A 15,000-nucleotide genomic window follows, 5' to 3' on the forward strand; every position below is an offset into this window, starting at 1 on the left:
ATAATTTCTTTTCGGACAGAGACAGCGCTGTTAACGGCCAGGTCCTCATTTTACACCTGAGTATGATGTGAGAATGTGAGTAAAGAGCCTTTCCCAAGGACTCAACTATGCGCCGAGCAAGGCTCGATCCCAGGACCTTCCGATCCGAAAGCGAGTGTCATACCACAAGACCACATAGCCGCACAATGTACTCACCGTATTGGTTGTAAAATGAGAACCTTGCTGGTTCGTGACCTTCGTAATCTCATGGCCTGACACCGTAGCCATCGTTATAGCCTGACACTGACCAAAAAATGACGTCAAAATGCCAGTCTTTTGCCACAAAAGAAAACAAATCGTGTATTGTATTCAATAGTTCAACCAATGAAATATCTTGTTTCCTTGAGCTCTACTAACGACAACTCACTAGACGCTGCACAAATTTAAAAAATGACGTCAAACTGCCAGTCCTAGAGGGTTCTAGTGTCAGGCTATAATATGTTAAAGATTGCTGCGGCCGGACACTAGAACCGTAGCCATCGTTATGTTATAGCCTGATACTGAAATCCAAAAGGACTGGCAGTTTGACGTCATTATTTGTTTTTTGCACCGCCTATTGGTTGAACTATTGAATACAACTCACGATTTGTTTTCTTTTGAGGCAAAAGACTGGCATTTTGACGTCATTTTTTGATCAGTGTCAGGCCATAACTTTACGAAGGCCAGGCTTGAACCCTCCAGGACTGGCAGCTTGACGTCATTTTTTAGGTTTGTGTAGAGTCTAGTGAGTTGTGAGTAGAGCTCAAGGAAACAAGTTATTTCATTGGTTGAAATATTGAATACAATTCACGATTTGTTTTCTTTTGTGGCAAAAGACTGGCATTTTGACGTCATTTTTTGGACAGTGTCAGGCTATAACGATGGCTACGGTGTCAGGCCATGAGATTACTACTACTACTACTACTACAACTACTGCTACTACTACTACTACTACTACTACTACTACTACTACTACTACTACTACTACTACTACTACTACTACTACTACAACTGCTGCTACTACTACTACTACTACTACTACTACTACATACTACTACTACTACTACTACTACTACTACTACTACTACTACTACTACTACTAACTACTACTACTACTACTACTACTACTACTACTACTACTACTACTACTACTACTACTACATACTACTACTAACTACTACTACTACTACTACTACTACTACTACTACTACTACTACTACTACTACTACTACTACTAATACTTACTACTACTACTACTACTATACTACTACTACTACTACTACTACTACTACTACTATACTACTACTACTACTACTACTACTACTACTACTACTACTACTACTACTACTACTACTACTACTACTACTACTACTACTACTGCTACTACTACTACTACTACTACTACTACTACTACTACTACTACTACTACTACTACTACCACAACCACGTCTACCACCACCACCACCAACAAAAACAACAAAAAACAACAAAACACAATTTAAAATAAACAAAACAAATATCTTGTTATGCATTTAACGAAGTAAGCGACCAGTATATGATTAATACCTAACAGACAACTGGAATTAATGAAGTAGAAATCAGGTTTTAATATAAACGGATGGTTGAATCAACGTTCTATCGCGAGCCTGGTGTAAACGCGCTATATAAATGCGCATAATTATTTGTCTATTTAACGGACCAAATCCAGTCGAGGCACCAGACGTACTTGGCAAATACATTGTTATGTAAATGACAAAGACAACTTATTTATTATGGAAATAGAGATAATAGGGTTATCGTTGTCCAGCTTGCCAATTTCTGGCAAAACACATTTTATTCCTTTTGGCCAGAAAAAATCTTTGAATTCAAATATAGAATTGAATAAATAATTTAAAAATAATTACTCTCTTCCACCTCGGGCATCATTAGATACCGTCTCCTAGGCGTTCCATGAAGGAATAAAGGATAATCCATCAAACAAGATGTCTGCTGTCAACGGGATTGAATAAATATATATAAATGTTTATATATCTCAGCAGGTCATTAAGAATCACGTTATTTCAGTTCATACAGAACTAGTCGCCTGCGAGGCGTCCTTTTCGGACTAACCACACTCTTACAATATCCGTTGTAGCCATGTACTCATTCACACATGAGTCGAGTTTGGTAAAGTGTGTTAAGTGCAGTGCCTTACCCAAGGACAAACAGTCGGAATTAAAATGAATTTTCCACGATTAATGTTAACCATCCGGTCACTGACCACGTTTAAATATTGCTTTGACTCTTTGACAACTTGACAAGAGGAGACACCTTACCTGTGAGCCACTGTGCCGTAGTCGCTATCGATCAATCAGGGTTGCCTTCAACTTGTCAAATATTCATAAAAAACTTTTTTAAATAAATGAAATTGACCTTTTATATCGAACAATATCCATAAAATGTACTCAAAGCGCTTTACAAAGGGTCCCTGGCCAACAGCAACATTTAACATTTAGGACGGGACAAGGCGCCTGTTAGGCGATATTATAATTTTTTTTTCGGACAGAGACAACGCTGTAAACGGCCAAGTACTCATTTTACACTTGAGTTCGGTGAGAGAATGTGAGTAAAGAGCCTTCTCCAAGGACTCAACTATGCGCCGAGCGAGCCTTGAACCCAGGACCTTCCGATCCGAAAGCGAGTGTCATACCACAAGACCACATAGCCGCACTTAGACTTCACTCCAAAGAAATTCTATAGCAGTTTTATGTTGAGATTTATTGTTGACAAGCTGAATATCCTATAAATTAATCGATTTTAAAAGTAAAAATTACGATCTATGTGCACACAGTATTTTCATTTTTGATAGCTGAATGCACTAGCCTTCAACAGTCATGACGTCACTTCCCTCGTAATGACGCATGGTAACTTAGTAAATGGCTCTAAACTATCGGAACAATGACGGACGCCTTTATGAAATATTTCTCCGACGAGCATAAAAGTGTATCCAGAGGAGAAAAACATTATAAATATCACCTTGTTTTGACTTATATACATTCTGATCACATGACATGTGAAAAAGTTCTAGCCAGCATGAAGAATAAAAAGTACCAGTTTTCTTTGTTTAGAACCAAGCTGCTCGCCGTTGCTTGGCGACGTGACATCAGACTATTGAATTCAATTCTGAGCTTGTTTTAACATTATTGTAATGGACAATTTTGCATTGGTTTGAGACGACGTGGACTCATTTGCAGGTCTGATAACCCTTATGGACTCATCGGAATTATTATAGGCCCATTGTTGTTATGGAAATATTCTCAAACCAACGTGTACATATATGCAGGTCTGACATCCGAACCCACTCATGGGCCTAGTTTAACATTATTTTAATGGAAATCTAAACCCCAAAAAATGACGCAAAAATATTGTCCATTAAAACAATGTTATACTAGGCTCATAAGCGGGTTCGGATGTCAGACCTGCATATATGTACACGGTGGCTTGAGAATAATTTCCATTTTAACAATGGGCCGATAATAATTTCGATTTTCAGACTTGTAAATAAGAATAGGTCAGTTCTGGCCAAAAACATAAAAAGTTTTTTTTTTGGTCAAAGGACACCAGTATTAATATAATAATAGATTTTGGCCACTAAATGGTAAACAAAATATTTCATTGTGGGTGTTTACTTGATTCTTATGTACAATTACATAGCGTACATTAACGGTTTTGTAACGCGATGCTTTGTTTATTTACCGGCCAGGTCACGTAGTACCAAACTTCCATCACATAACGTATAAAAATCGCTCTTTTGGCAGCTTGTCCTTTAGCTCTAGCATTCTTGTCACGTAGTTAATCATTCATTTATATCATTTTTTTTGTTTATTTAGTACTTTTGAAAGAATTGATGCATTGCGTTTAACCAAAAAGCTCACAACATTCGCCAGCCTGAAAATACATCTCAACATCTCAAAACTGCGTGTCACCTTAAACCCATTGATGCTCTGAGTAAAGTTACATTACTCACAACATCCGACCGCCGAATATAACGTACCAACACACAAAACTATGAGTAACCTTAAACATTTATAGTCTGATTTATACAATTCAGTGAGACCTATGGCTGGCTAAAAGCAATAACAGAGCTGAGTGACGTCAATTTCGTTCGTTCTATAAAGTTTGATTAGATAGAATTTTGTGAGAACTACTCATAATAATTGCTGGCTAAAATCAATAACAAAGAACTGAGTGACGTCAATTTCGTTCCATCAATATTCATCCTCCTCAACAAAATAAACATGGTATTTTTTTTTACTGTAAATTAAATTCTCAATATCGAAACAAAAAAAACCCAGTACCCATTCATACCTGATTCGAATGAGGCCTCACCTTAGAAAAGATAGATAAAATTTCTAAAGTCTGATCCAAGAAACGTGCGTACGCAAGCCAAGGACGCAGTCACAACTTAGTGGTGTGGTAAAAAGAATCAGTGTTGCCAGGTGCCTTTGCAAAAAATCCGCCAAATTTATGCCAGAAATCCGCCAAAGTTCGCCAACTTTACCCTACTTCACCTGCGACATTTGCCAAAAATTCGCCATTTGATTAAAAATACTTTCTTATGGTCAATATTAGTGTATTGTCTCAGAATAAAAATAATGTTACTAAACGCTACTCGTCTATTTACAACTGTTTCCTTTTTAAAGGCAAAAAGATTCGGAGTTTCGATTTTGTTTGAATTAGACTGTTGGATATTGTTTTCACCTTCGGTTAATCTGAATTAGGTCGTGTAATATAGATCTAGGTTACCGTGCACTCACAATAGGTCCTCATAAATTTCACTTCAGGGGGGGGGGGGGGGGGAAGAAATATTTAGACTTGATTGCTATACTTTTACTTTTTTTTTTAAAGGGTAAACAAATCATCAAAAATCCGCCAAAAAAAATCCATCTTCCGCCAGGCCATTTTGTCCGCGCCATGTTAAAATTCCGCCAATTTGGCGGTAAATCCGCCAACCTGGCACCGCTGTTAAAGAATCAACTTCCGTGTTTTATTCAAACATTCCCAGAGATAAATGGGTCGACTTGGCGCGTTTCGCGGTGTTTCAATAGAGTTACTCCCCTTTTCAATAAATAATTGAACGTTGTATATCGATTGCCAGTGGAAACGACCGCCAATAAACGCCCGCTCCGCCAACTCATTACAATATTAGAGGATGTTAGAACAACCTAAGTTGATAAATTACGCAGGCTTCTATCTACCTATGCCCAAGATTAAAAAGAACTAGAGCATATTTACATAGAGCAATGTCCAATAGACGTGCTCAAAGCGCTTTACAAGGGGGTCCAACAGCAACACGTAATATATAGAACATGACGAGACATTATGACGCCTGAAAGGCGATATTACAGAGACAACGCTGTTAACGGCCATGTACTCATTTTACACTTGAGTACGGTGAGAGAATGTGAGTAAAGAGCCTTGTCCAAGGAGATCAACTATGCGCCGAGTGAGGGTCGAACCCAGGATCTTCCAATCATGGAACATATAGAACGAGACATAACGCCTGTGAGGCGATATTACAGAGGCAACGCTGGTAACGGCCAGGTACTCATTTTACACTTGCGCACATGAGAGAATGTGAGTAAAGAACCTTTTCCAATGACTCAACTATGCGCCGAGAGAGGCTTGAACCCAGGACCTTCCAATCCGAAAGCGAGTGTCATACCACTAGACCACATGGCCGCACGATTACTTCAATGCATGCATGCTAGCCGGAACCATTGGCCTTCCAAATCATGTACGCTTCCCACAAAATTTTGACATAAGCTTATCTAAAACGCACTGCATTGTACATTATGTATGCAGTGGTACCATTTTGTGTGGCTATGTGGTCTTGTGGTATGACACTCGCTTTCGGATCGGAAGGTCCTGAGTTCGAGCCTCGCTCGCTCGGCGCGGCGACGTCCGAGTTCGTATGATTTCCTTTTGTTTGTCATGGCATGCTGGGGAGTCTCTGGTCTGTCTTCCCACCATAACCTGTATTCCTTGTCAGCTGCATAACATCAGGAGTTGGGCTGCAGATGCATGTTCCTCATATAATTAATTTTTATAGGGTTTAGCCAAGTAGCCTTCATTCTGTCTTTCCCACAGTCTCTTTCATGATTGACGGTCGCCCATTCCCCGCCACCTACTGTTTCCTGGCTTGCAGTTATCTATTTCAGTTATTCCTTCTGTTTAAAGGGCCATATTTCATAAACAGAGGATCGTCACGTCCTGGGTCATTTGTGTCGATGAGAGATTCTGCGGGCCTTAAACAAAGGGATACCAGCCCTTTCCCCGAAAAATCTCAATTTTTAAAGAAGGATACATGATTACAATCAATCACAGATAGTCATACAGAAGACATGGGCCACAGGCCGACCAAAGAGGGAGTATAGAAGTGTTAAAGTTACAGCACTAGGAAACAAGTATGAGCTATAGGGATAAATAAAAAGAAAAGTAAGGACATACAGAGGACACCACACTACAGAATGAGTGTGAGGTGGGTGGGTGAGGGGCAGAGCGTGTACCACTCACCGGTGGGTTCTGTCTCCCCGCACCTTAAGAGGAAGGGGTCCCACCTACTCCCTAGCCCGGTTATACCGCCGGGGACTCGGTCGCGCCCATAACAAACTCAGTAAAAACGGGGAACACCACGGGAAGGTGCCATGCCGTTATGGACACAATAATACATGAGAGGCCATATGCAGTAATATCTGTCAGACAGGATTACGCGGCGATCAATGCACCTGGAAATGAGAGGTGTTGGGTTCGAAATGCACATCAATTTCCTTTCAGCAAGCGGGACGTCCGGCCCAGACCGTGCAGCTCGGCGCATAGTTGAGTCCTTGAAAATAGTTCTTTATTCATAGTCTCTCACCGTACTCAGGTGTAAAATGAGTACCTGGCCATTAACAGCGTTGTCTCTGTCCGAAAAAAAAAGTGTAATATCGCCTAACAGGCGTTATGGCTCGTCCTACAGAGTTGCTATTAGCCAGGGACCCCTTGTAAAGCGCTTTAATTTCAGCACGTTTAGTGGATATTGCGCAATATAACAGCTTAATTAAATTACGATTATTCAACGCTTTCCTGTATCATACAACTGTGAAAATTAATCTTAAGTTTTAAAAAAATATAACAACTTAAAAAAGAAGAATAAAATAGTAAACATGGCAGATTTCACGAGAGGTATTACCGTTTAAACAATGTTTTTTATTGGCTGAAGACAGGTTTTGAATACAAAACGTTTCGTATTTAGAATTTTATTCTTTTTAAATTTGTTTAAAAAGCATATATATTCATTGTTCTGCATTTCTTTTTATAGTCCACAACTTTTGAGATCTGACAGAAAAAAATCACTTTGAGATAGACTAGCGTCTTATCCAAGGGTAGCAAGCAATTGATGTGGTTTAATAACGGTATAGAAACCAAGAAAATTCACACCCATGGGCCTTATGGGTCTGAAGGATTTTATAAATACTTATAACGAATGCACACCTGTGCCCCATTACACACCCCCCTCCCCCTCCACCCTTTTTCATTCTCACTCTTTCTCTCTCTGATGATGTCCCCTTAAAAAGAAACACGGATTAAAATAACAATGTTGAAATTGAAGCACAATATCTAAGTTGATCAAGAACCCTCCCCCCCCCCCCCCCCCCCTCAAAAAAGAAAAAAAAAAAACAAAACCAAAACAAAAACAACAAAACAAACAAAACAAAAACGCAACAAAAATCAAAAAGAAAAAAAATAAGAACAATAACAACAAAATCCAAAAACACACCAAACCCCCCCCCCCCCCCCCCCCAAAAAAAAAAAAAAAATAATAAAAACAACAAAAAACACAAAACAAACAAAGAAGAAAAGAAAACAAACAAACAAAACATAAATGCTTTTCTGTTAAATTTATGGTCTTCTAATTAATGAGGTCAGACCTCTTGACCGTTCGCCACGACATGCAACTTGACCGTTCGCCACGACATGCAAACATTTAAAAATATCGTTATCTCAGTGGCCTATTTCTTTGCAAGGCAACGACTCCATTATCACGTTAGAAATAATAATAATATCCAATTAGTGTTAACATCTCTTTTACACGCAACAGCTCGTGCTAAACCGACTAAACACGGTTTCAAAAAATATATGTCCGATATTTTGAATAACTATTGAATCGCAACCCCCCCCCCCCAAAAAAAAAAGATCAAACCTGAGGGTTATTTGAGGTCTTAAGTTGATTTTTGGATTTCTTGGGATAATAAATTTGAGCTTTTACATAGCGCAAAATCCACTAAACGTACTCAGAGCGCTTTACAGGGTGTCTCTGACGAACAGCAAGACGTAACATGTAGAACGAGACATGACGCCTGTTAGGCGATATTACAATTTTTCCCCACAGAGACAACGCTGTTTCGGCCAGGTACGGTGAGAGAACGTGAGTAAAGAACCTTTTCCAAGGGCTCAACTATGCGCCGAGCGAGGCTCGAACCCAAGACCTTCCGATCCGAAAGCGAGTGTCATGCATACCACAAGACCAAAAGCCTTATCTTGACCATTCTGACCACTTAAAAGTTTTCGGCCCAAAATGAAAAACAGGAGTTTTTTCTGAGTATGTACACAAGAGGTGAGACGTGGTGACCCACGAATATAAATGATTAAAAGTAATTGTTCAAGAGCCTTGTTTGGAGACGGCAATAGATGCAGAAAATCGTCTAGGCTTAAATAGACAAGGAATTCTACATTTCGGGTTTCCCTTTTATCAATTTTTAATCACTCGTTCATTTTAGGTTTGAAAGGAGAATTGAGAAATGCTTAGCACGCATTCCCCATAGAAGAAGGAAGAGGAGAAGGAGTAGGATGAGGAGGAGAGAGAAGGAGAAGAAAGAAAAGTAAAGATACGAGAGAGAGAGAGAGAGAGAGAGAGAGAGAGAGAGAGAGAGAGAGAGAGAGAGAGAGAGAGAGAGAGAGAGAGAGACAGATAGACAGATAGATAGATAGATAGATAGATAGATAGATAGGTATAGAGAGAGAGAGAGAGAGAGAGAGAGAGAGAGAGAGAGGGAGAGAGAGAGAGAGAGAGAGAGAGAGAGAGAGAGAGAGAGAGAGAGAGAGAGAGAGAGACGAGATGAGAGTGAATTAGAGAGGTAAAGAAACTTAAGACATAGAATGTAGGAGAGCATAAAAAACCCAAAACAACAACAATTCCAACCCTATATTGATGCTATCCGTTAAGGGGAGGGGCGACACCTGAAACTATTTTCAAGAATAATTATTAGATCCAATATATTTTTATATTGGGACATTGCCTATGACCAATGGATTCGAACCATGTGATTTATTTCGGTGGGCGTGTCCGGTTGCCATGGTGACGGCCGCCATCTTGGATTTTTGTCCTCTCTGAGTGCTATTTTTAAAAGTTACTTTCTCAATAAGTTTCCATGGAATTGTTTTGAAATGTTGCATGGTGGTTTATTTGTACAATACAAAAAAAAATTACAGAGCGTTTTTGAAATATTTCAAATACATGTTTATTTATAAATTTTTAAAAATAAACATTTTTCGTACGCAAAAAAATCATGTTTTTTGACATAAAAATGTCAATTTTTCATAAAATAATAAAGATATTCAAAATTCCTTCTCTATGATTTTAGATAATCACTAGAACTCTAGACATGCAAAGTTATAAACAAATTGATTGATAAATGACAAAATAAGATAAAAAAGAGTGTTAAAAGATGGCATTTTGAGAAAAACGAGATCAAACATAATGATTAATGAAAACAATAAAACAAAAGAGTACAACCACCTCAAAACATACCAGCACCGTATGAGGGTCCCCCGTGTTCTTTTTCTGCCTCCATCTGGGCTTTTTCACGGGCCTGAGCTTTTATTTTACGTCTTTCTTTCTCATTATGTTGAGTAGACCGTATGCTTTGGTCAAGTCTTTTTTACTCTGCTTGCTGACTCAACCTCTGGGAGTGTTCTCCCAGTCCACCTATGCCCAAAGACACTTTCAGGGATGTTATTCCTGCTGGACCAAAATTATACTCTGCAGCTGCACTTATGACACCAAACTCAACTTTTTTTCAGGGAATGGAAGTATGTTTTATGGTATCTTGCCCAAACAGAATTATGAAAGCTTTCGTTTGGATTTTGTGTTGCCTTCATCTCACAACGCTTCAACAAAGCATCCGAAGACAACCTTTCATATACAGGATTCAAGTGCTCATGGAGTAAATCAAAATTCAAAGGTGTATGTACACGCTGCTTGTGTCCACCAGTATACATATGGGCAGCAACATCTTTTTTATAAAAGCACCAGGAGTCCGGTTCAGGAGGACAAAACATATGTTGAGGAAAGTCATCGGTAGAATAACCGTGATAAAGGCTAGCAAGAATAGCGCGTCTCATTTCCTCCACTGTGGCATTGCTTCGAATCGCTTTATCATAATACTTTTGAAGCTTTCTCATGGTCTCAGCAGTGAGGCGCCCGTGGCCTTTGCCACCCAAGGTAATTCCTTTTTTTCTACAATCATCAACTAGATTACGAAGCGCAGTGCCCATACGCTTTGAAACATGATTGATACATTCCTCCTTCACGATCTCAATACCAGGCCCATAAGGCCGTAATGCCTTCAAATTATTGTACGTCTTAGAATCACCATCACTGATCATTGTGGTGTAGCGAAAATTGTGTTTCTCAACTGACCGGTTCCAAAGAACTTCAGCTGCTGTCATTTCCATCATACCAGAGCTTCCGCTGAAGTTTATTGAGCATTCTCCACTTTCTTTGTGCTCTGTAAGCCACCTATCATAATGCTGCGCGTTCTCACGTTTGATCCATTCCCTTGTCTGTGCACATACGTGGCAATGCAAGCTCATTACCTCGTCTTCTTTTCTTGCTTTATTGATTCTTGCAGCAAATAACTGTTGCCAACGTTTGGATTTTTTGGTCACTTTAGGCATATTTATAATAATCCAGTAAAAAATTAGAAATATTTAAAGATAATTAATGAGATTTCGTGTCAAAATTTGATAAAACAATTGATCAACCGAAATGTAAACAGATCGTAGTAAAAATCGTAGTAAAGAGCCGCGAACTTTCACCCTGACTCGACATCCAATCCCTTGCTGGGAGTCTGAGGTCGAGAACAAGGTCAGCCAATCAGATCGCACCATTCGTGATCACGTTGTATTTACCTGACAACTTGACCTCTTGTCAGCTGTTTGACACACAATTTTCGTTCACGACTAAGTTTCTAAACCCCTCCCCTGCCCACATTGTGAGATTTATGAGACTGAAACCGTGTCAACGAGAAAGACAAAGAGTAGACCAAACTATCGATATCAAAATTTACAACATCGATATACATTATAATGCTTTTCAGTCCTATTATTTTCAGTTGAATTTTCACAAAAAATTGAAAAGTTTGATATTTTCATATCGACTCCATGTTTATAAAAGACGATTTACAAACTTTTTATTATCCAAATCACCCTCTCAGTGCTGAAAATATGTAAAAAAATGATTGTTCTTTCATAATAAACAAAAAACTGAAATTTTATATTTTGACCCAAAAATCGATTTTTCAGGTGTCGCCCCTCCCCTTAAGTAAAATACTCACTAGTTGTATCTGCCAGATCAAACGTAGCATCACACAACATATTAAGTAAAATAGAAAATATGCACTTTGTTAGATAGAATTTAATGAGAACTAATCACTCAAATGTCGGTCTAAAGGAGCCACGAGACGTCAATCACATAAGCTCATTTTGCGGCGCTGAACTGCGGCTGACGCCTGGGTTATTCCAGTCTTCCCTTGGAATAGATCCTAAAGAAAAATGTCCCCTTAGGGATGAATAAATGGAATTTATTTATTTATTTTATTTATTTTATTCACTGCTTTATTCTCCTTCTTGTTTTTGTTTTTTCCTCAGGCGGGAGATCCTTGCCCTCCAAGCAGAGAACTACGCTCTGGAGAAACAGCTTTACAGTTACCAGCAGTCTCTGGCCAAGAACAACGCCAAGGACCCGATGAGCCGGGTCTCCAGTAGGGCAAATTCCTACGAAGCTGGACCTAAAATATATTAATATAAAATTGGTTGGGGGTTGGGGTAGGGTGAGAATAGAAAAATGAGAAATTCAAAACGCACTGATGAGCGGGTTGCTAGACATAAACGTGTATAGAATCATATTTATATAATGTACCCACCACCGTATAATATATTATAATACAATAAATACAATACAATACAATATAATACAATACAATATAATATAATATAATAACATATAATATAATATAATATAATATCATATAATATAATATAACATAATATGATATAATATCATATAATATAATATAACATAATATAATATAATAATAATATAATATAATATAATATAATATAATATAATATAATATAATATAATATAATATAATATAATATAATATAATATAATATAATATAATATAATATATATAATATAATATATATATAATATAATAGAATAAGTAATTGGTTAAATAGACAAATGACCTTTAAACACTCTGTAAAGATACATCAAATCGACGTTGTTCACAAATATAAATCAAAAGCATAACGTTGAATGAGAAACAGATGCATCAAATATGATTAGAAATAGAGAAAAATCGTTTAAAAAAACCCCCCAAAACCCCCAAAAAACAAACAAGACAAAACACAAAAATAATTTAATTTAAAAAAAGATTTCCTTGATCATTATGATGACACACACACACATACACACACACAGACACAGACACACACACACACACACACACACACACACACACAGACATATTAAAATGCTAAAAATGGAACTTGTTGTCACAAAAGCTTTGATAAAGTTTTTATATGTCATTACTTCTGAAGACAAAAGATGTGTTTGTGTAAATGGTCAAGTAATACAATCAGACATTTCTGGTCATTTCAAAATGAATATTATATTTTGGCATCTCAATCCCGATTGCAACATCGATTGCCGACGGTGTGGAACAAATGGATAAACTTTTATGCTCGTCGGAGAAGTATTTCATAACGGCGTCCGCCATTGTTCCGAGAGTTTAGAGCCAATTCTAAGTTACTCTGCGTCATGATGGGGGAAGTGACGTCACGAATGTTGAAGCGTATTTTGATCAGAGAATTCCACGTCTCAGGTTTGGGAGTTTTTGACGAGGTGAAAGTCATTTATATCGTTCGATATTTGAAGGACGAGTTTTATGTCCACATTTTTAAATACGTGTTTTTCCAGTATGGCAGTTAATTGGGCAAAGGTCTAAATTTTGAGCATTGTGGCTTTATAATAATAATAATAATAATAATAATAATAATAATAATAATAATAATAATAATAATAATAATAATATAATAATAATAATTATAATCATAATAATAATAATAATAAAAATAATAATAATAATAATAATAATAATAATAATAATAATAATAATAATAATAATAATAATAATAATAATAATAATAATAATAATAATAATAATAATAATAATAATAATAATAGATCTTTATTGTCCATAAATATGGCAATTTGTCATTTAGTTGCACTTGTTATAACGTTAAATGATAACTATAACAATGAACAGATATTTCACTCCTACTTATTTTCTCTCTCTCTCTCTCTCATTTACTCTCTCTCTCTCTCTCTCTCTCTCTCTCTCTCTCTCTCTCTCTTCCTCTCTTTCTTTCACACGTGCGATAGAACGAAGTTGACGTCACTCAGGTCTTTGTTATCTTTTTTCCCCATTCATGTTTATCAGTAATTCTCACTAAACTGTATTAACCAGACTATAAAAGTTCATGGTTACACATAATTTTGGTGTTTTTTTCGGATGGCATTGTGGTGAGTTTCTTAGCCAAGCGCATACTATCTATAAACTCCATTTCCTTCACCTAATGGGAGCGATCTATATTCGTGTTTTCGTCCAACCAGGTCATCAATCACATGATGTGTTGCTTTACAACGATTGGACATTTCTCAATAAATGTAAACACGTTGCTTTGTTTATGAAAAATGTAAACATACCCATGTGTCAAGCTGAGCAACATGATTAATTGTGATGTTGGATATTTCTGAAAATATGAACACATTTCACTATGTAGGTCATTTTGAACACACTTTGCAATGTGATCAATGACCTCGAGCACATGGAAAGTTAATATAGATCGCTCCCATTAATTTCGACATCTCACCATATTGACACTTCGAGTCCCAAATGGGAGTAGGCTACCAGCTGCCCTGCGATATAATATTGATTATTGTACGAGAATGTAAGATTCACTTGTCTGTATACATACATTAATATGTAGAGTTTTCAGTTAAAAAACTATTTGATCTATGGGAAAAATTAGTCGGGAAAAAATTGGAATAAAAATGAGCCATATTTTTTCTTGGTAAGAAGAACCGAAAAACAATGCTTGCTGTATAGTGCTGAAAATTATAGGCTGTAATAAACTTTGTGTTGCTATGAAATCAAGTGAAAAAAATATTTGTAGTATCATTCTGACATTCTGTCGTGGAAATCATCAACTGCCATGGTAGTTTTTTTGAGTTTTGTTGTTATTTTTTGTATTAAAAACAAATAGAAAAGCATAAATAAAACACTCTGACTATATCTACCCGGTAGTCATCCACCAAGCGACAGGTATCATCCGTATAGATAGTATGCGCTTGGCTAAGAAGTTCATAACATTGCCATCCGGAAGTAAAACGGACCAACACACAAAACTATACGTAATCATGAACTTTTATAGTCTGGATAATACCGTTTAGTGAGTATTACTCGTAAACGTGGATGGCAAAAATCAAAAACAAAGACCAGAATGACGTCAACTTCATTCTATCTATAAGTGCACACGACTAGTTTCTTGAGGGGCGTGGATAACTCACACGGTAGAGTCATGATCTGCTCGGCCAGGAGGAGTTATCGT

General features: G+C 37.3%; 1 protein-coding gene across 1 annotated transcript in view; it reads left to right on the forward strand.

Annotated features, from left to right (window-relative positions):
* The window catches only part of LOC144976908 (uncharacterized), a 160,064-nt gene extending 147,775 nt beyond the window's left edge, over positions 1–12,289 (forward strand). Inside the window, exon 6 of the mRNA XM_078921509.1 lies at positions 11,971–12,289. Coding sequence (XP_078777635.1) covers positions 11,971–12,124 — 154 coding nt within the window. The 3' untranslated portion in view covers positions 12,125–12,289. The remainder of the gene's footprint in view (positions 1–11,970) is intronic.
* Positions 12,290–15,000: the final 2,711 nt, after the last annotated feature.

The sequence above is a fragment of the Berghia stephanieae genome, chromosome 7 (assembly GCF_034508935.2).
Source record: "Berghia stephanieae isolate SIO BIC M18660-M18661 chromosome 7, UCSD_Bste_1.3, whole genome shotgun sequence".
Lineage (NCBI taxonomy): Eukaryota > Metazoa > Mollusca > Gastropoda > Nudibranchia > Aeolidiidae > Berghia > Berghia stephanieae.